Raw genomic sequence first — 22,894 nt, 5'->3', positions numbered from 1 at the left:
ATTATTTCTCATCTGTTTTTGTTGCCGTCATTGTTTGTTCTGTATTGTTCTGTGATACTGGGGACTGAATTCAGGGACACTTTACTATGGAACTAAACTTCCAATCTTTTATATTTGTTATTTTGAGACAAATCTCACAAAGTTTTCCAGGTTGGCCTTGAACTTGCCTTCCTTCTCCCTCAGCCTCCCAAATAGCTGGGATTACAGGTGTGCGCTACAAGGCCCAGGCCCCCATTCATTCTTGAATTGAAAATGGGAATGGTTTTCCTAACTCTTTCAAGGAAGCTAAGTTTCCACTTGTGACTTGCCAAAGTCAACAATCCTGATGTTACTAATGATGATCTCCCTCTTTTCCTGTCTCCTACTGTCCATGTACAAAGAATTCATATTCATAACCCAGCCTTAGCAAGAGCATTAGGGATTATGGGGATTAAGAGGCTGTCCAGCTGGGGCTTCTCGTGAGAACCAGGCAGTGCCCATTGGCTCCTCTTTGGCAGCAGGTCTCTCCACAGAGCTTTCTCTTTGGGGTTGTCACTTTCTGGTCACACATCCTATTCCCAACCTCATTTTCCAACTGGGCCAGTGACAGTATTGAGTATCCTTTGTGAACTCTGGAAAAAAGAGGTCTGTCCTCGTGGAGCCCTTGGAGATGCTCTCTTTGGCTTTAGTTAGATCCTTGCTGACATCACAACCACCTCTTGAGCCACCTTGATGAGGTCCAACTGGTTCCTGGTTAGAAATCCTGGTTTCTCCCTCCCCCTCATCTCCGCAGCTGGCAACCAAGATGGCTGCCTCAGTGAGCACCTGCATCTTTCATGTGTCCTCATCCTTTTCCAGCTCCTCAGAGATTCAGCTAGCCACCCTCCTTGTTTTCCCCTTCTTTTCCCTTACGTTTCCCAGTGAAGTACCCTTCACCTTTCATCACCATGTCCCATATGTCACCAGCTCAGCTGAGGATTGCAAATTTGAGGCCAGCCTGGGCAGCTAAGTGACACCATGTCTCATAAATAGATAGAGAGGAAGGAAGGACTGGGAATGTCACTGAGTGATAGAGCACCCCTGGGTTCAATCCCTAATACCCCCAAAAAACACAACAACAAACACACACACCTTTTTACTGTTATGTAAGCAATATATGTTATTTGTGTATAATTTTTAAAATACAAATAACATTATTACCCTATGTACACATACGATTACATGAATGGTGTCAATCTACATCATGCATAACCATAGAAATGAACAATTGTACCCCATTTGTGTACAATGAATCAAAATGCAGTCTTTAAAAATAAAAATAAAAGATAAGAAGATATGAAAGAAAAGGCAGCCTATTCCCACCATTTCTGCCACCCAAAGATAACGACTCACTCTTCTCCTTGACATTCCTTCAGGTATCCAAAGGCACCTGTGTAAACCTCCACAAGCCTTCTCTTTAGAGTGAACCTCCTGGTTTCTTTCAGCTATTTGAGCCTCTCATCATGGGATCTGGCTCCCTGACCCTCTTCTCATGATATCCCTGGTCACACCTGGCACCTCTTAGAACCAACCCATAGGGCCGATGGCCACCTCACCACATGAAACCAGCACCCTACACCCACCCTCACTTTCCTGAAAGCCACGCCACAAAGCTGAATCACAGTGGGTGGTACATGTCCACAGTGGGTGGAAATGTTCTGTGAACATTTCAATCTTTTTCAATTTGCTGGGTGTCACTAGCTCCTATTCATTGTCATCCAGAATATCATGAATGATATAGTTGATTTCTAGAGTTCAAGCAAATACACTCTCTGTAGCGTTTCTTTTTTCTGGATTAGAAAAGAGTTGGGGGAAAAGGATTGGAAGTGGTGGGACTTAACTCTTTCAGGAGACCCAGGCGGGTCCCCAGCAGCCACAGCTTTCCTCACAGCCTAGCCTTAATGATCTACCCTAGAAATTTACTCCAGATAGATATCAAGTCTCACCTCCTCAGGTTCCAGAATCCATTGTCTTCCTTATTGAAAATCAGATATGATTTGCATATCCGCAGTCTTTGGACATCTCTCTTCTTCCCTGTCATTCTCCTCAGATCCCTGTCAGCACTGTAACATCCTAATTTTTGAGGACTTTTAGAGCCCCAGAATGTAATCTATGGAAGCCTAAGGATTTGAACCTGCTTATTGCCCCAAGGTTCTCCTCTGTAGCACCTTCTTCAATTCTGGCCTTACTTTTACTTGTGGTTATCCACCCCATCCCCATCTTCTCAGTCTGACAAAGAGAACAGAAATAAAATTGTCCTTCTGCTTTGTCATCTTTGAACAATATGCCTTTGGTCTCAAGCAGTCCATCAGTCTCTTCTTCAATCACTTCAGTTTTTCAAGCAATACAAAGAAGGTCATTTCTGATGTGTTTACCATTTTCCATAAGTACAAATCTATTCTGGGCTTTGGGTGTGTGAACATTTTTGATAAGTATTACTGTCCATCCTTGCCAACTTCCTATCAAAAGAAATGGGGCCTTCAATTAACTTTATACTAGTATTCTGAGTGTTTGCAAATGGGAAAGCTATAACATTCAAAACACATTTCCTTACCTGTAAGTGTCAGATTTTTATGTATGGAACCTCCACTAGGGAATCTGTAGAGGGAGGGACAATAACATTCTGCAGAGTCGAAACTCAACTTGATTTCTGGAAGGTCAAGGGAGAAGTATGAAGCTACATAGCTAAGAACTATAAACTGTGGTTCTTTTGCCTCCCAAGCCCTGGAAGTTGAACAGAGAAATGTATGGAGAGGGGGACACGCTTTATAAGCAATACATTTTGCCCTTAAATCCCAGTGCCATTCCTTATGAAGCAGGCTGAAGCATATTTCATTTGTTTAAGCTCGAATCTGTACCAGGGCATAGAATTGGCACACTTGTTGTCTCTTTCCCTCTAATCCTGATGATAAAGGAAAAATCATCCCAAAGAAACTGCAAATGCAAACATAAAATGAGAATCTGTAAGAAAGCCCCCAAGCTTCACATTAGAACTAATGGATCCAGGCAGCCAATGCATACCTTGAGCCCTCTTACCTAACAAACTAGTAAGAACAAGAATAAAGGAAGTCCAAAATTAAGGGAACACGGACCCTAGCCTGGCTTTCTCCCAGGCTCCCCCCAACCTCAATTTAGCCCCTTTTACCTCTGCTTGTGCATCTCAGAAAAGAAAATGGAACAGGGATCAATAACTGAGTTGGCCTTGTCCCAAGAGGGAACAACGCTGATTTTTTCATCACACAAGCCTTCAGGAATAGGGAATGAGGCTTCCAACAATTAAACCACTGTGTCCCTCAGCTGTATTTCAGTCAAGGGCATCTATCCATGAATCTGACCCTATGTGTGGTAAGAAAAGTGAAGAGATGTTAGGAGATATGTCTCCCCTAACCAGATTTAATCATTGTTACATAGATCTCCTGGTGTTGGAGAACAGTGACATATTAGTATGTTAATGGCTCAGAAAAGTCCTGCAACGAAAAGAAGCATTTCTTGTGAGCTCTTTTGAAAATGAGGTGTCTGTGAGCGTGTGTGTGTGTGCGTATGTGTTTGTGTGTGTGTCTTTATCACTCAGAAGAGCATTCCATGAGAAACATTTGGAGGCCAAATGAAATTCCCTGACCACTCACCAAGTAGACACGCTCACCAAGAGAAAGCAGATGAGGAAGGGAACCTGTCCTGCTGTGCGCTCAACTTAAAATGTTGCTTCTGTTCTCAGCCATGTTTTCATCCTGACTTTTTCTATATGTGTTCACTGAAGTACTGGTTTCAGTTCCATGATTGTAACTACCACATAAACATGACTAGGCCCAAATCTGTTTTTCCACCTGGCACCAGGCTTACACCCAAAATCACTGTGTCCAATACTCTGTGTTTTCTCTTAGACACTGGCCTTTCTTTCTGTCTGTTGAGTCCTTAATATCATAACCCTCTGCTGCCCAAGCTGGGAACCATAGTAGAGTCCCAAGCTTTTTCTTTTTCATTTCCTTCATTGAAGGAGGGAGGGAGGGAGAGAGAGAGAGAGAGACAGAGAGACAGAGAGACAGAGAGAGAGAGAGAGAGAGAATCTTTAAGAATTTTCTCTGTTTCTACAGAGTCCAGACTTCTTTCCATTTAGACAATTGCCAGAGCCTTAGGTAAATTATGGACTGAGTACAATTTCAGCAGGGAAAGGAGATTTGACATAGGAACCCTTAAATATCTGTTTGTCAAAACAAAATTATAAATTACAAATATGCCTGGAAAGGTGTTAAGAAGATTCTAACATTAATAGTAATGGGGTCCTAAAGCTGTTGATTAAGAGAAGCAGGAGTGTCCCAGTTCTGCCCTGCGAATCTCCTCTTTTCTCTAGCTTTGTGGGGGGATGGCAACACATGAATGGAAATCAGCATACTATTTCATCATTTAAGCCAAAGCGAGATCACTAAATATAATTTTTTCTTTCACGTAATTCTTACAATCCCAGTTATAGACAGTTATCATTGTGTGTACAATAACAGTGCTCCAAGTAATTGAGTCTTCTACTTTTACTTTTGAATATGTGTTTCCTTTAATGATTCATTCAGCATCACTAATAAGCTATACTGCAGGAAGTCCTTTTGCACATAAATTCATACTATCCTAAACAGTGGCATTGTCCATTTATGAATTAGGCAAAATTGAGTCTCAGTGACTCACTTTCACAGCATAGTAGTTCACAAAGTGAACTGTACTTTGGACTCCAAGCCTAGATTGCTTTCTACTATATCCCAGCCAGCTCCCAGACCCAACTGAATGGGTTATGTTCAGTGAATTAAAGATGGGCTTCCCAGGCCATGGATAACTGTCACCAGGCAAAGCCAGAGAGGCTTTACAGGTCTGACTGGCAGCAGTATCTTGCCCATGTAACCTATCCAGGGACCGCAGATGAGCCCACCTGTCCTACCAGATAGAATATGTAGTTTATTTTCAATAGGGGCATCTAGCAAAGAGGAAGCCTTATTTGCTTTCACAGTAAGATTGTCATATTTTCTGAGTCTATTATATAGTCCAGATCTAATTGTTCACGGATCCAGTTTTGCCTTCATGTAGCAGATGTAATTCCTGATTTATAGCATCATAAATAAACAACAGTGAAGGACATCTCAAAATTCTTGGCAGGTAAGTGTAGACAAAGTTCTTTCATATCCTTTTGAAGAATTCCAGGGATGCAGATCCATGGCCTTCTGTGAAATGTATAACGTGAAGATGAGGAAATTCTTTTTCCCATTTCTGACCATAGAATCTTGGTGATCTGATTTAAATAGAATGTCCTCTTGTTTGTTTCCCTCTGAGCATGAAGAACTCATCACCCACCACTCTCTATTCCAAACCATTTCAAATGTGTGGAGGAAAGTATGATCAAATCACTCTTCATTCTTTCCTAGAGGCAAAAAGACCACAATTTCGTTAACTGCCTTCAAAGCATCTATTTTCCACCCCTTGGATTGTTTTTACTTCCCATCTTGGGGCTCTGTTCGCTCACTCCCATCACAATGTCTTTTTAAAGTAAAGAGACCCAGAATTTGACACAAATGTAACAAAGGTGTGATTAATGCAGAGTATTAGTAAAGAGATCTCTTCCTGGACTCGGCATGTCCTACCTGCCCTGACACACAAACAGGGAGCTGTTCTACTCATCAGCCATTTACAAAGAAAAAATTATCTTACTCCAAAAATGATTGCAGTAGAGAAAAAAGTGACTGCCTTACCCAATGACTACTTGCTACAAGGAGAAAAATGTGCTTGTTTTCGGACTTGGGTAGCGGCAAACACGTTTGTGCTGGGGACTGCACGGTGCTGTGGATTTTAAACCTTGAACCTACAGTTGAGAAAAACAGAATATGTACTCTGTGACGCAAATGGAAGTGAAGCATTAAGTGTTTAGTGTACCCACTGGCATCTAAGCATGCAGGCAAAACTTTACCAGCAAGGTGGTTTTAAAGCAGTGTTAAGTAAGAGTTCACTGTGGGATTTTCCAAAATAAATTCGCTTTGAACTCTGTAGTCCTTAAAGAGAAAGTTTTTAAACCCCCCAATTGGGATCATAAAACGGTACAGCCCCTTTGGAAAACCAGTCAGTGTTTCCTTGAAAGGTTAACCAGAGAGTTACCATATGACTCAGCTAACTCTGCTATTCAGTCATAGGTGTATACCTAAGAGAATTGAAAACATCTGCATGAAAATGTGCATAAATGTTCATAGCAGCATCATTGGTTAGCAGCAAAAAAGAAACAACCCAAATGTCCATCAACTAATAAATGGATAAATAAAATGTGGTATATTCATGCAATGAAGTATTATTCAGTCATAAGAAGGAATGAAGTTCTGATTCATGTTATAACATGGGTGTACCTTGAAAATATATGCTTAAGCCAGGCACAGTGGCACACACCTGTAATCCCAGCAGCTCAGGAGGCTGAGGCAGAAGTGTCACAAATTCAAGAGCAGCCTCAGCAACTTAGTGAGGCCCTAAGCAACTCAGCAAGACACTGTCTCTAAATTAAAAGGGCTAGGAATGTGGCTTAGTGGTTAAGCACTTCTGGGTTCACTCAGAAGGAATGCATGAAGGAAGGAAGGAAGGAAGGGAAGGAGGGAGGGAGGGATAAGGGGTGAGACAGAGAGAGAAAGGAAGGGAGGGAGAGAGGGAGGGAGGATAGGAAAAAAATATATATGCTTAGTGAATAAACCAGTAATAAAAGACACATGATTTCATTTACAATAAATGTATAGAATTGTTTAATCCATAAAGACAGAAAATGGATTACAAGTTGCAGGGACTAGAGATAGGAGAAATGACGAGTGACTTCTAACAGGTGCAGGGGACAGGGGATCCTTTTGGAGATGAAAAAAGGATCCTAGAATTAGATAATGGTGGTGGTTGCACAGCCTTGTGACTATAATAAAACCCACAGTCCTGTACAATTGAAAGTGTGAATTTTCTATAGGTATATTCCTTAAACAAGGAACCACCCCTTGATCTTTTTGTTATTGTTTATTTCTTTATTTAAATAATAAGGCGTTTGGGGCTGGGGTGTAGCTTGGTGGTAGAGCTCTTGTGGAGCATGTATAAGGCTAGGTTCAATTCCTAGTACTGCAAAAAGAAGAAGAAAAAGAATAAGCACCTTGAAGGCTTCTTTAATGGCTTTTAGGCTTCTACCTGAACTGGAAAATTTTGTGCTGGTGTGTTGGGTTTGCATGTTGCTGGTATAGCAAGATGTTTGCAGAAAGTGGCTGAATTATGACACTGAGAAATTATTCTGGGTGGTATGACACCCAGACTGGGCTGGCTCTGAGGAAAGCAAGGAACACGTGACTCAGTTACCCATCTGTGAGTAGTCACTTATTTTTGCTGCTACTTAAATATCTGAATTTTCCACCCTGATCATTTCTCACAAATGTTTTCTGCTGAGGAGCTTAATTGTGTATTTGAGATCTTGGCAAATAAATCATTGCATTAGCATACTTCATCTTTAGCATCCATTCTGAAATTAGAATGACTAGAAACACACCCAAACTAATTCCCAGCTCATGGGATTACTTTTTCCCTTCAGCTATTTTTTGACACCTCTAATTAGCATCCGCAGCCTGGCTGTCCTCTGGCAGTGGCAAACCTGGCCTGTCCTGTCGGCTGCCCTGCTTTCTTTCTCAGCAACACATCTCCGATTCTTCTGAAGGAGACTGACGCTTCTGCCACATCTGAACAGAAGCAGCAAGGTCTGAGGCTTCTGGACAGAATGGATGCCTCCCCCACATACCTTGGAATTGATATACACTGTCAAAAAGGGTTTTCCAAATGGTTCCTCTATGTCACCTTGTACCAGATTTTCTCCTTTATTCTGGAAGTGTGCAGCTTAATGTTGCGTTTCAAATCACTTCCAGCAGAAAAAGTGTGTAATGGAATCGAGGCATCCATGAATACTCTTAACAGTGTCAAAGCTGCCTTTTGTTTGTAGCCCTGTGTTCCAAGGGGACTGGTGACAACAGTGAAATTACATTGGGGACCTTGCTCCATAATGGGTTCCTTGTCCTTTTTGATTAAGAGAAGCACTAAGAGTGCTTTGTCCCATGCTGGTGCTTCTACATTGGGTTCATATTTATTAGACTCTAAATTGCAGTGATTGCCACCTCCTGAGAAGGAAAGCAGTAACTGCAGCAGCCATGGGTATATCCCTTACCCTTCTTGTGTCAGGCTTCCTTTCAGAAGCATTTCAGGTTAGACCTGAAAGGTGCCTAACAAATCATCTGGCCCTACCCTTTCTGTTTATAGGCTGGGTTACCAGGGCTCAAATTAAACACCAGCCCTAGGTGAAGTGGCATCTAGAAATTCGATTCCCAGGCCAGGCCAGTGTTGCTTCCCAGACCTGTTCCCATGTGCTTGAATTTCCTCCAAAACCAGGAATTTTCTGAGTTGGAAGAGGACTTGACAATTAGTCTTTGCCCCACAGTGTGTCACTTAATGCTTTGGAGCTTAATGCATTGTCACCACCCAAGCTGTCAGAACTTAGGACCCAAAGGTGATATACTGGAGAGCCTTCCTCCAGCAGGTTTGTGCGTTCCACTCCGACACACATTTCACTGCACGTGTCATGCTGCAGAACCCGCTGATTGCTTAGCATTTAGGCATGGCAATGACATTCTGCCCTCTTGGGACTCTTGCAAGCCACAGCCTTAAACCACTTTGCTGCCCAACAACTTCCTGTGCTGCAGAGAGAAGAACCCAAGGTATGACCACATGAAGCAACTTGGCTTGGATTCTAACTTCAGGTGTGAGCTTGTTCCCTGTTCTTTGTCTTGCTTAAGCATTTTAATGCCTTTTACTCTATGGGAAGTGGACACCTAGACACCAATACCCGTTTCTTGGATCTAGCAGCCTGGCCATTTTGGATTTCTTTCCCATTCCTGCTCTACAAAGAGATTCTTCCCTATTTTTGAGCATGCCTTTCACAGCCTTTAGCTCTGGCTCTCTTTCTCATTCTTTCCTCCCTCTCCCCCCCCCCCCCCCCCCCCCCCCCCGCCTCAGGTGCACACTTAGGCCTTCTCTTGAGACTGAAAAGCAATATGTTTATTGATTGTCCCTATGCCATGCTTACCAAGTACCTATTTGTAAAATCATTTGAGTGTGAATTTGGGAATTTTGTTTGGTTTTAAAGCAAAAGGTTTCATCTTGAGGGGCAGAAAGCCTGAAAGGGGGCATGCTCCAGACTGTGCCCTGGGGAGCAGGGATGTTTAGGTTACAGAAAGAGGGTACAGCCAAAGGTTCCCTCTGTGTGCCTCCTTGATTTGCCAAGCCTCACCTTCCTCTTAACATTCAATTTGCTTCTCCTTTCCTTGTTCTGAAACTTTCTTTAATGGCTTCAACTGATGACACAGGAGTTCTGCAGGGTACTGAGGCCACATCATCTTATTTCAGTGAAGGTTAGAAAGAGTGTGATTAAGCTGCTCTTCAAACCTAGTAACATCCTAGGGGCAGGGAGAGGACTCTTCGGACAGTGACTCCTCTGGGAAGAGGGTTCACATACACACTCCAGAACGGTCATCCCTCAGTCCCATGAGGGACTGGTTCCAGGACACCCCCTACCAAGACACCCAAATCTGAGGATGCTCAAGTCTCCTATGTGAAATTGTGTGGTGTCTGCATACGACCTTTGTACATCCTCCCCTGTACTTTGAATCATCTCTCCATTACTTACAATACCTAATGTAATGTAAATGCTATGTAAATAACTGTTGTACAGTATTGTTTAGACAGTAATGACAAGAAAAAAAGTCTGAATGTGTTCAGTGCAAACATTTTTTTCCAATATTTTCTAGCCACCATTAGTGGAGTCTGTGGATGCAGAACCCATGGATATAGAGGGCCAGATGTATGTTGAGTTTTGCTTGCTCTGGAACAAGAGAAAGGGCTTCTGAGCCATATTAGGTATAATTGGCTGTTTGCTACCTCTTAGAGAGGGACCTCACCTGTACTGTTCACTCCCAGTAGTGATCTCTAGGGGAAAGCCACCTGACTGCCAGGTGGCTATCTGAGCCTTGAACTTTGGAGAGTTGGGAGGTAGCCCACAGGTGATAAGTGCAGTAATGGGGTTAGGGTGGGGAGGTTATTTTGTTTTCACTTAATCAGCATCACTGATGTAACATATTGAAAACTTCCCTGTGTTTGAATATGCGGCCACTGTAACTCCACATCATGTACAACCATCAGAATGGAAAGTTGTACTCTGTGTATGTATAATATGTCCAAATACGTTCTACTGTCATGTATACCTAAAAAGAACAAAGAAAAAATTTTTTATAAAAAGAAAACTTCCCTATTGCCCTGAATAAATCCTACATGGTTACATACTGTCCATGTCTAAGTTTCAAGTCAGTCCTTAAGTCTCCAGAGAAATGTTTTTATCAGACCAATGTGAATGCCCAGGCTGCACCTGTGGGCTAAGATTTAATGAGCTGGCCATCAACAAGAGGGGATGATAAATTTTTAATCATCCAGTTAATCTCTCAGAAACTCTTTTTATGCTTTTTCACTTTTGAGCATGATTGGCAATTCTGAACCTACTTTTATGGGATCCCATCTTAAAACACAAGAGATAGAGAAAAGCACAAGCATTTTTAGGTGCAGCCAGTTGTTGTTTTTGTAACAAAATTTGGCCTCTGGCTTCTTGGTTAATGACTCCAGACTTGGATACTTTTTCGGTCATGCTTAAGCTCCACATAATGACTTCTAAGAGGTTGGGCTACTGGGTGGAACTTGTGGAGTGGTGCTTGGGGCCCCCAGGATCATGATGACTGGGAGTATTGCAAAGCTGAATCCACATTTGGGAAGACTTCAGAGAATAGGCAGTCAAATCTGAGCAGAGACATTCCTCTTTGAATTTACAAAAGGAACACATCCCCTGTAACGTACAAATAATACAAAGATATATAAAGGAAAGTTGGCCATCTCTCCCACTTCCATACCTCTCACCCTACTCAGTCAAACATAATTCTAGGTTGTCAGCTGTCAGGTGCCAAGGTGCTCAGCTAAGACAATGAAACAAACAAGGGATCATCCAACCTTCATTCGCTTCCTGCAAGAGGCAAAGGAAAGGACAGTGCCAACTCCCTGGTATTCCGTTTTCCCCACAGGACGCCTTGGGCTAGGGTCTGTCAGAGGATGTGCAGCCCTGGCAGGAGGTAGAAGAGAATCTCACTCCCCAGGAACTCTGATCTAAAGTCTCCAGCCATCTTATGGACCAGAGGATGGGGGAGGAAAGAGAAGGGAAAGGATGAGGACGGAAAAGTACTGAGGCAGAGTGCAGAGAAGTGTCTCAGCAAGTGAGGCCAAGCAGGCAGCTCTGCAGGAGAGGGTAGGAGTCAGTCCTTGGCTGCAGGTCCCCTGGGACTGTGACACACTGGCTGAGCACCAAGTCTGGGTGGAGAGGGCCTGCCAGACCAAGCCTTTGTGATGGTCTATGGTGAGACCCAGCTCAAAGGATCACGTACAGAATTTTCCCTGGAATCAGACTCAAAGTATGCAGGTTGTCTATGTATAGTTTCAGTTCTTAAAAAACAAGATTGTACCACACATTATTTTACAAATTACTTTTTTTAATTTTCACCTGATAAGCCGTGACCTCCAGGTTACGAAACATATACCTTGTCTTATTTTTTTTGTTTGTTTTAATGACCACAAAATTTACAAACTAAGTCCTTCAGCAGTTCATCTTTTGACATTAAGGCTATTTCCAGCCTTTCCCACAACAAATAATGTCAGAGCTTGAATTCTTGTTTGTGTATCTTGTGTATTGAGTCTTTAATTTCTTTAGCATGTATTCCCAAAGGTGAGAGGGCCCAACCATTGAATATGTAGTTATAATTTTAATAGATTTAAAAGATATAACCATTCCCATTAATTATGAGAATGACTTTGTCCTCTTATCCTATAAGAACCGTGAGGTAGTGTTGATGTTTTAAATGTTTGTCAGTCTGATGAACAAAATAATATGTTACCTTGGCTTTAATTTGCATTTTCCTGGACTAGTAAGAGATTGATGTATTTTCATGTTTGTTGAACATTTGCATTTTCCCTTCTGTTGATTGCCTAATGGTATCTTTATCAGCTTTTTTTCTTCTGCTTGTTTGTCGAATGCTTGTCATTCCTGTTCTGAGGACATCACGTTGAGGTGAGATATAACACGAGTTAGTGTGATCTCCTTAAATTGCAAAATCAAGCAAATATTTGAGCATTCCATTTTACCTTTTTTTTTTCCCACTTGACTGCTTAACATTTTCACTAACTCTAGCAACAAAAAACAGGTGGTTTTACTCTAAAATATATCCAAAAAAGTGGATAGAAGTAGCGGGATTTTCTAGGACTTATTCTCTAAACTCAGAATGCTCATCAGTTAGGAATAAATTGCCTTTATCTCTGCTGTGACTAATATTTGGGAGGAGGCCATTTGGAAAACCGTTTGTGTCTTTATTTCGTCTTCTACCATCGTTGCAGTTGACTCATAAGAACACATTAAAACTCCACAGTCACCATATCATGACACACCCTATCTATTATGCTGGGATTAACATAAAAGCATATAGATTTCAGCTCAGTTCCTGAATGAAAGACTCACCTTCACATTGAGGGACATGCTCAGAACCATCTCCTCTGCAGGGTAAGGGGTCCCAGGTGGGGTCTGGTTGCCAATTGATTAAATCACCCCAAGTCCTGGGAACTTCTCATTCCCTCTCTCTAAATCCTGAGTGGTAAATGGAATCCCATCCAAATTCCAGCCATGGTAATGTCCACAGGGGAGGCCTAAGCCCCCAGGATAGAGATTGGGCACACACCCAGCCCTCCTGACCCACAACACACACCATGACTTAGCTTTGATTTTAATTTTCCTGAGGAAAAGCGTCTCGTAAAATAATGAAGAAGATGTGAAGTTCAGGGGTCTGTGATGAGAGAACACCACTTTAAAGGCATCTCTCCACTCTATTGATTGCTTAGTCTGAGGTTTGTCGGCCTTTGCCTGCCCTCTGTTCCCTTTGAAACCCCTCTCTTCTCACTGCCCTACTCTAGATTGGAGACCAGCACTCTGACAAATTGATCCCAAGATCAGAGGGGATGAAAGAGAGAGAGAGAGATCAAAAGGAAGCCAAGGATCACATAGGAAGAGGCACCACAGTGCAGGGCCTGCAAAGGATGGCAGCCGGACACGCTGTCATCTTTAATCCATGGTGCCTCAGAAAAGAAGAACATGGAGTTCAAACAGAAGTGAAGAGTGTTCTGCACATGGACAGATTTAGATATAATTATCTATTTAAGAACATAATAAGCTAGGATTACCCTGGCAGTTATTGGAATTGAATGCAAATACTTCGTGGGTGAATTCAAAATATAGAAACAGAGAAAATGTGGTGGTCACTGCTGCCCTTGCTGTATTCCCCCTCCTTGACCCCTGAGGAAAGAAGACCTGCCTCATTTCCCCCTGTCCTTCAAGTCACTGATCGGCAGTAACATCCTTGTAAGCTTGTTGTCTGGTTTTCCAGAACCAGTGGAAAGGTGTATGTGTTTTTGAGGACTGACTCTGTACAATTAATAATGTTGTTACTAAGAAAAGTCTCGTTTAGGGCCTGGGTCTCTGGATATTTGTGTTCACCCACCCAAGTCCAGCTCACTGTCACCCATTCAGTCACTTATCTCCTCAGCAAACAGTCATTGCATGTCTGCCACATGCAGACAATAAGCATCAGAGATCAGATACACTTACTCAGGTTCTGCCTGGAAAATACCCTCAGGGTAATTAGAGACAAGCTCAGAAGCCAACCATGGCAGCCAGGGCTGGTAAGGGCTATGGGGCAGCTCTGACAACATCCCATGGCACTACAGAGTAGGGGCATCCACTATAGCCCAGAAGGACAAGGGAGGGCCCTCTGAACTGACTTCAGGGGGAATAGGTTGGCTATAGAAGGGAAAAGTAGCTATTAAAGGAGTAGCAAGAGTGAGGTGACGGAAATACAGGCAAGAACCAGATAATGAAGGAATTCGGAAGGTCTGGGAAGCCAGCAGTGGGCTTTAGGTTGAGGATATGTCAGGTGACAGCAGTACTTTAAAATCACCTTGCAGCATGTTCCTATGTGTGGAAGCAAAAAAGTCAATCTCATAGAAGTAGAGAATAGAATGGTGGGTAGAGATGCTAACCAGTAGAGGGGCAAAGTTGGATAAGAGGAATAAATTCTAATGTTCTGTAGCATCATAGAATAAGTACAGTGGAGAACATTTAATTGTGTATTTCAAAATAGCTGGTAAGAGAAGATTTTGAGTGTTCCCATCACAAAGATGTGATAAATGTTAAAGTCAATCAATATGCCAGTTACCCAGATCTGATTTGCATACACTTTACATATGTACTGATTATCACACTGTACCCTCTATGCTTGTGGGTCAGAGGTGGGAGGATTGTGGTGAGCTCCTGAGTCCTTCAGGCAGTCTCTGATGGAAACCAGAACCAAGACAGCCGCAATAGGACTCCTGCAAAGAGACAGATTGTGTTAAACTGAGGAGGTGAAATCTGTAAGACAGAGTGCCTGTTTGGACATGTGGGGTGAGAGAAGTCTGGGACAGGCAACTGGGTGTAAAATAGTGTTGTTCCTTGAGACCAGGAATGTTGGAAGACAGATTTGGAGGTGTGGTGGGGACAAAGATTATCAATTTTGAATACTGCACCAAGTATGCAATTCCTGCAAATATGCAAGTGACTGTATCTGTTGGCAACTGGTTGTTCCATGCTGGAGCACAACAGAGATGTGCTGGTTGGGATTTCTACCTGAAATCATCAGTATATCTAGTTGTTGAAATCAGCTTATTGAGCCAATATCAAGGGCATACTATCAGAGCCAGCTTCATGAAGATGTGACCTGTGTAGTCATGGCAGCACCCCGCTTGCCAAAGTAAGCCACATTTCATTTAATGCCCTGTCATTGCTATCTTGGAATTCTCAATTTTTAAACAAGGAATTCTGCATTTATATTTTGCACTGGACCCTGCGATAGTATAGCTGGTCCTGCCTACAATGGCCTGGTACTGTGCACAGTAGTGGGGCTACACTCTCAAGTCAGACATGGTCTTGCCTTAGGAGCTTACATGCTAGCATGGAAAGCAGACAAGTCCTCAGATCCAAAATGTGACATGTTCCATATTAGGGAAAGTACCAGGCTAAGGAAAAATATAGGCGATGAGTTGAACCTAACCTTAAGAGCTAAGGAAATGAGATTGCCCAGGATGTGAGAGTGGTGAGACATAGTTGTCCCCGACAGCAAAGATGTCCTAGAAGGTGGGAGGAAAACCAGGAGGAGGAGATCCCCAGGAACCAGCTTGGGAGAGACAGCAAATGCTACCAGAGAGATCAGAATGATGATTTTTCTAGTAAATGTAGCAATGGTGGTTGGGGAGGGGGTTATTCGTTAATTCTAGTCACAGCTGCTGGATGGACAGAGAGGTCAGATGTGAATCTACCACTGTTTGAGGGATCAATAGGAAGTAAGGAAGTAGAGACCCAGCATATACATACAAAGTGTTCTAGAGCATGGTTTTGTGCTGTAGGCAGAGATCCAGCGGAGAGAGAAGTTGAAATATCAGAGTAGAAATAACTGATCTTGGGAGGACTCTGGGGTGGGGAGTAATGGACAAACTAGCCCCAGACAGGAAGAGAGGATGACTTGGGGAGCAGGTAGATTTCCAGGCAAAGTCTCCTCCTTTCTGTGAAGTCGAGCTCACATTATTTAACTGAGCCTCTGCTGCCTCTTATTTCTGTTTTCCTCCTGCCTCAAGTTCAAGAAAGTGTTTCTCCCAAGTTCTCTCATCTTTTCTTTCATTTAGCAAGTATTTGTGGGGCTCCTGTTATGTGACAGACATGATACTAAACATCTGGAACATTCAGAAACAAAAAGCCCCTGACCTCCTGACACTCAGGTCCTGATTCCATGGCCTGACGGAGTGATGCGGCTCTGTCCCAGTGGACACTCTGATCACCCTCTCCTGAGTCTGCAGACCCCAGCCTCCGCCTCTCTTCCCTTCCTTCCTCTTCCTCATCCTGTTTTGCTTCCTTCCAGGGTTCTCACTTTCCTGGTCCATACCCAGAAATCAGCTGAAATTCAGGGGTCATGAATTTCAAAAAGAAAAAAAGTTAAGACTAGCTTGAAACAAAACTTTGAAAGAAAAAACTCCTTTGGAATGTATCCTATAACTTGCAGTCCAGCTCCAAGGATCTCAGGGCCTTCTTGTTAGGCCTTCACCTATACCTTCCTAATTCCCAACACCCTTTCCAATTCTCCAAGTTTCTCCATCCTCTGTCAAACCCTTACTCTATTTTGGTAGTAAAATCTCAACTGATAATTAGGACGATGATCATGTGAATCAACTCACACTGATTTGTAAATGGTGGCTATCACCTTTGAGAATGGGGGGGTTGCATTTTACAAGTGGTTATAGGTTTATAAGAAGGAATCCAATTTGTCACAATTTAGGCAGCATAATAATAGAAGGGATAAAGAACATTACGGCAAGAGGCATCTCTTTTGCAGAATTAGCTTCCCTATACTTTTCCATTTTTCTCAAACTTCTACCTCTGGGGCCCTAAATTCTCTAAAGCCCCCAAGGTTTTTGTTGTCATCTCCCCTGCCTACACCCACACCAGTTACTGTGATGGCAGCAACTGGGGCCCAGGTAGTCAGGAGTTAGGGGCAAGGTTGTGAAACTGGAACCATAATAGGGCTTGCTTCCAAGTTAGGAACTGCTTCTAAGATAGGGACTGCCTCTCCAGGTCAGGGAGAGAGGTGCCTGAGAGCTTTGTAGCACAAAGAAGCAGCATGCCCTAGAGTCAATGAGTTATCCACCAGAGCTGAGCTCATCAAAGGCATTTCCCTGTTTGTGGGTCTTCACTGAGAAGTGAGCCAGGTCTCGGGCCTCTGGGTTCCTGGTGCCAGGGAGCTGTTCAGATGGTATAAAATGCAGTTTCCTAAGCCACTTCTGTTTGTCATAAAAAGGGCAGCCTTCTGCCACAACTGATGGATGGATTTCTGGAAAGTTACTGTCAGGAGCCACTTCAGAATCAGAAGGTCTGAAAATAGGAGGCACCTCTGGGACCAGGTCCAGGAAAAGTTGTTTCATGGTTATTGATCCTGCAGCCTCTCTTTTAGACATCGGCTTTGGGTACTCTCTTCTCTCAGGAGCTCTTGAGTGGGCAATAGTTCTTGAGCACATTTTCTGGAGTGTGTGAATTTTCTGAGCCTTGAGATGAGATGAGAGTGGCTATCTCTGGACCCAGGATGTTACTGAGGATGCTCAAGTTCTAGGCTCGATGTTCTCAGATTTTACTGTGCTTATGAATCACCTGAGGGTAGTCTGGGGTGGGTAATCTAAGATTCTGCATTGCTACCAATCTCCCAGGTAAGGCCAAATGCTGCTGGCCTATTAATCCTTTGAATAACAAGAGTCTGAAGTGGAATCATCCACTACTTTAAACACTAGCCACTTGGAACTACTTAAATTAATTAAAATTAAATAACTTTAGATATTTAATTGCTTGACTGCACCAACCACAATCCAAATGCTCAATAGTCACATGTCTCCATGTTGGACTGCACAAATAAAAATGTTACCATCCAGGTGCAGCAAATCAGGAGGCTGAGGCAGGAGGATCTCCAAGTTCAAGGTCAGCCAGGGCAATTTAGTGCGACTCTATCTCAAAATAAAATAAAAGGGTTGTGGGTATAACCCAGTAGTACAGCACCCCTGGGTAGGGGAGATTGTTACCATGACCACAGAAGGTCCTTTTGGATAACCCTGGACTAGAGTAAGCCTCCACAGTATTCATTCATCCATCCATTTATCCACCAAGTATTTGTTGTGCTAAGTAGTACGCTTGGTGCCAAGGCATTAAAGCAATAGTGTCAACCAGCAGAAAAAGTAATCAAAGTCATCATAAACTGACCAGAATGCAGTGCACTTAAAATAGATACTTCCAACCTCATGGGGGATCCAGAGTTGCATTGCAGGTGGGAGGAGAAAGCTGCTCCTGGCATTTTGTGTGTGATCTGAACTTCGTTGTGGTTGATCTTCATCACAGTACTTATGAGATCGGTTGCTGACAATACATTTTCACCATTTCAGGGCCATAATCATCAGAAATGGAGAAATCATCCCCATGTCTTCGGAATTCACCCCTGAGACTGAGCGCCAGAGACTTCAGTACCTGGTAAGAGACATATAGGCCTGGCAGAGGGCAGCGGTGTCGGGAACAGCATCAGAGCTCTTTGGGAAGAAGACACTGCTGGGACATGAGAGCAGGCCCACAGCAGTCATACGACATATGGTATTAACTCCCCCACACACACCTTCTGGATCACACATCCTGGCTCCATGTGTGACGGCACACTCCACCTCCGTGAATTTATTATTGTGGTTGATTTTCTCCCATCTGTGACCAATTGGAGACATAATGTGCTCTGTTTCTTTTCATGGGTTGGTGTGCACAATGTGAAGTGCAGTTCTGAGGAGTACAGATACCTTCTCCTAGGTATCAGTGTCTGGCTCTGGATCACTTCCCAGGGAAGACCCCCTCCCACGTGGCATCTCTGAGACCCAGCTAACACACTACACTTCATGATCAGATGGGAAGTTTCGAGGCCCTTTGGGGAAGGTTTGGATGTCGTAAAATCCATTTCTACCCTGAAAATAGATTGTCTGTAGAGATCATTCTCTTTGGGGTGAAATCGAGGAGGGCTCTGCTTCCCTTAAAAATCTCAGTTTTCTGGAACAGAACAATCCGTGTCCTCAGAGTTCAGGGGCAGGTGTTGGGCATAGGATCTCAGTTAAAAGTGACCCTGGTAATCATTCCAGTTTCTTTGGGGTGAGCATCTCTGGTAACTAGCCCTGTGAATAGTAGTATGTGAAGGAAATACTTTCTTGCCAACAGGATTTCTTTTTTAAGACAGCACAGTCAAGCAGTGACCATCTGCTCTTAGGAAAGAATTGATCTACACTGCTCCAAAAGGACTTTGTTCGTGTCTCTGAGTTTCAGAATATGAAAACGGTCTGAATTTGATCACTTTGATTGATGTATAAAGTAGCCGTGTCCATTCCCTCCATACCCTGGTCTCTGTGTTTGTCTTATTTTTTAACTAAGCTGTGTCACTGTTGCTAGTTATCTGATATATGCAATGGCAGAAATCCCAAACCAGTGTAAAATCAGCTTTCCTCTTTCACCTGCTGTTGTTTTCTAGCCTTTGAGTGTTGTCTCGAGTAGATATACTTGAAGCCGCTTGTAGGGAATCCGGACTCTAGACCTCTTTGGTTGTCTAGACAGGTGGAAGGCATCCTGCCTCCGCCCACGGATTTTCATTCTGGTTGTGGCTCTCGAGTTCCAAGGCTGGATAGGTTTTAACCTTTCTGGACCTTGGTGTATCACTTGTGAAATGGAGTGATAGACAAGAGGACCACCAAGGGCCTTTGAACTGCCAGGGTTCTTCCACATAGAGTTCATAACAGCTGGCCTCTTCATTACCTGTCTGGCTTTCTCCAGTCTGTCATCCAGGACCATGCAAGTGATCTTATTGTGGACCTTGTCACTCCCTGCCTAAAAGCCTTTGGCTGCCCACAACATACAGAATGCAGATCTTGCTTGTTGGCTGAAGAGAATCCTGCCCACCTCCTGCACACCGTCTCACTGATGCCACCACCACTGCCACCATGCACCCCATGCTAAATATTTATCTTCCGGGTCCAGCACATGTCACAGTCTCTCCAACCCCACTGACTTTAGCGACACGCTGTGCTACACTGTCATTCCTTTCTTGCCAAGAGAATTCCTCCTCGTTTTTTGAGACGCCAGCAAATGACACTTCTTGCAAGTGTCCACGAGTCCTCCCAGGAAGTCAGTCCGCAGCGCTCATACAGCAGCGTCTAGAGGCCTGCAGTCTGGCTCAACACAGAGAAGACTTGGAATCAGCGTTTGCTGACTAAGGAAAGAATGCTGGATTGTTGCCAAGCGGAACTCTTCCCCTCTGCCCTCTCCCAGGCATCTCATAGTAGGGCACGAGACCCTTATCTCCCCTGCCTCCTCTGTGCCCCATCTTCATCACCCTCTACCGCCTATTAAAACCTATTTCCTATTCCCTCTGGTGTCCGTTTTTCAACTAGAGGCAATAAATAATAATAGGCTGATTTTTTTTTACCTCTTATTTTGAAATAATTTCATATTTTTATGTTTCAGGAATGAACCTGGAAGGCTACTTTTTAAGGAGGGATAGAAATGCTGAACTTATTCAGATTTCCAAGTATCAGTGGCATATGTTGGGATAGTGGAAATAAGATGTGTGTGGCTTTGGATTTCAGCTTTGTCACATAATCATGTGCATAATTTCCACAGAGCAATTTACACATGCCCAGTCTTCACTACAGTGATAGAAAACCTCGGAAGTCTACATAGAGATTAGATGAAATTATATGTGCACAATTCTGTGGCACAAGAACTCATTCAGCTATAGTTCAGCAAATCAAAGCCTTACTGCTTCAAATCTGCCTTTGTTTGGGCTACTATAACAAAATACCATGGACTGGGTAACCAATAAGCAAAAAAAAAAAAAAAAAAATTTCATCTCACAGGTCTGAATACTGACAATGTCAAGATTCGGATGTCAGAAAATTTGATGTCTAGTGAGGGCCCTCTTCCTGCTTCATAGACAGCAGTCTTGTTTGCAGCCTCATGGTGAAGAGACAAGGATGCTCTCTGGAGCCTCTTTTACAAGAGCATTAAGTCCCATTCATAAGGGATATACACCTACGACCTGATCCCCTCCCCAAGGGTTCGTTCACCGCCCAGTGCCATCCATTAGAGATTTGACTTCAACATGTGATTTTTTTTTTTTTTTTCTTTTCTGGGAATCAAACCCAGGGCATTGCACATGGGTAGGCAATGAGCTACATCACCAGCATTTTTTTTATTTGTTAGTTAGTTCATTTATTTGTTTCTGAGACACGATCTAACAAAATTAACCAGGCGACCTTGAACTTGAGATCCTCTCGCCTCAGCCTCCTGAATTGCTAGGATTCAAACATTCAGTCTATAGCAAAACCCTACTGACCAGCAACCACACTGATATCCTTTTCTCTTTTGTGCTTAAGAATAACTTTTAATGTCCTAAGATCGATGTATATTTTGGTGTCATTCTTGGATCATTCCTGTGGACACTATTAGCTCATAGCTTAATGTTTAAATTTCCAAAAGATAACACTGTCCATATTCTTTTAAATTCTTACTCCTAAATAAGTTTATAAGTAAAACTTATAACTAAACTTCTCCATTTTACAACTAAAACTTTTCCTCCCAGACATCAAGACTATAAATGATCAGAACATAAAATGCTCTGGTTGTCTAACTTCTTGTTCCTTTAGGAATCTAGAGAGGTATACTTTGAAATGAATGGCTCCAGTAATAATCAAATGATGTGAATGTGACAAAGTATTTGAGAGAATTAGAATATTTATAGCATAAAATAATATGGTGGTGAAATCTTTATGGTAAAGTATTGTGAGAATTAGGAGGTTTGTAGCATAAAATCTTGAAAATAGCATCAACCAGGAAAACCAGAATGTGACGTGGACTTCTCTCACCCCAATCATGAGCTGCGTGACCTCAGTCCCCTCACAAGTATCTCTCAGTCTCCTTTTCTCCTAAAAGAAATGGGTAATAATATTTCCCTTGGGATACTCAGAACATGTTCTGAAATGGAAATGAAAAGTAATTCCAGGTGCCCCTCGACTTAGAATGTGAATTTTGTCCCTATAAGCCCATCGTAAGTTGAAAATACCTTAAGTCAAAAGTGCCTTTCATTTCCCTAACTTACCAAACATCAGAGCTCCGTCTTGCTTAACTTAAATAAGCTCAGAACACTTACATTAGTCTGCAGTTGGGCAAATCCTCTAGCACCAGCCTGTTTTGTAATGAAGTATTGAACAGCTCACATAATATGCTGCATACTGTGCTAAAAGTGAAAACCAGCGTGTCTGTGTGTTGTAAAGTCAAAAAAATCTTTAAGTCCAGCCATTGTGAGACAGGTATCATCTCTATAATATGTGCTTTTAAACACATCTTAAAATCATAATCAGTAGGACTAACCTACTTATTTCTGTTTTTTGAATACTCATTCCTTGGAACTAATGGTGATATAATTTGGTGCAATGATACTTGTAGTGTCCTTTTTCTTTACTTGATCTCACCCGGTTAGTACATTGCTGGAAAATTAACAATGGATTTCTTATTCTTAGGTCAAATCAAATTGTATATGTATAGTGTGTGAAGAACCACACATAGAAGATTTATTAAACCTTTTAGGTCCCTCACCACTTTGAGCAGAAGCCTGTAGTCCAGAGGCATCTAACTTGTAGAAATGGCTAATGGCGTTTTTAGGCTGGGGAGGGCGGCCAGAGCCCTTTGTACAAGAGTCATTTTGATCTGCATCGGTGAGGAATGCTCTTGGTATGCATGGTCCGGATGTTGGGGGATTAGAGAACTGGAAGCAGATTACAAAATGATGGATGTGGCAGGCACGTTAATTCTGTTTGGTCTTGCATCCTGACCTCAGAAGGCCCTTCGCACAGCTCTCTGGGTAATGTGAACTTTGTTTCGTAGATTCTCAGGCTGGGTGATTAATTGAGCACACTTGCCAGTTTGACGTGTTCACACAGAATGTGGCAGGTGTGTGACAGGGGGATCAGGGGCCCTGCACTCCTGCCCCAGCAGCCAGGGAGAGCTGCTGATCGTACAGTTGTGCATAAGCCTTGCTCTTTTGTAGCTGGGCTTTTTTTTTTTTTTTTTTTTTTTTTT

The 22,894-nt window shown here is 42.8% G+C and overlaps 1 protein-coding gene across 1 annotated transcript in view; it reads left to right on the top strand.

Annotated features, from left to right (window-relative positions):
* LOC306660947 (protein phosphatase 1H-like) overlaps nt 1-22,894 on the top strand; it is a 130,962-nt gene that overhangs the window by 24,672 nt on the left and 83,396 nt on the right. The window contains exon 2 of the mRNA XM_079139700.1: nt 18,181-18,265. Within this exon, the coding sequence (XP_078995826.1) occupies nt 18,215-18,265 (51 nt within the window). The 5' untranslated portion in view covers nt 18,181-18,214. The remainder of the gene's footprint in view (nt 1-18,180; nt 18,266-22,894) is intronic.

The sequence above is a fragment of the Sciurus vulgaris genome (assembly GCF_902686455.1).
Source record: "Sciurus vulgaris genome assembly, chromosome: 5".
Lineage (NCBI taxonomy): Eukaryota > Metazoa > Chordata > Mammalia > Rodentia > Sciuridae > Sciurus > Sciurus vulgaris.
Note: the sequence above shows the minus strand (reverse complement) of the source record. Positions and strands in the feature narration are given on the sequence as shown.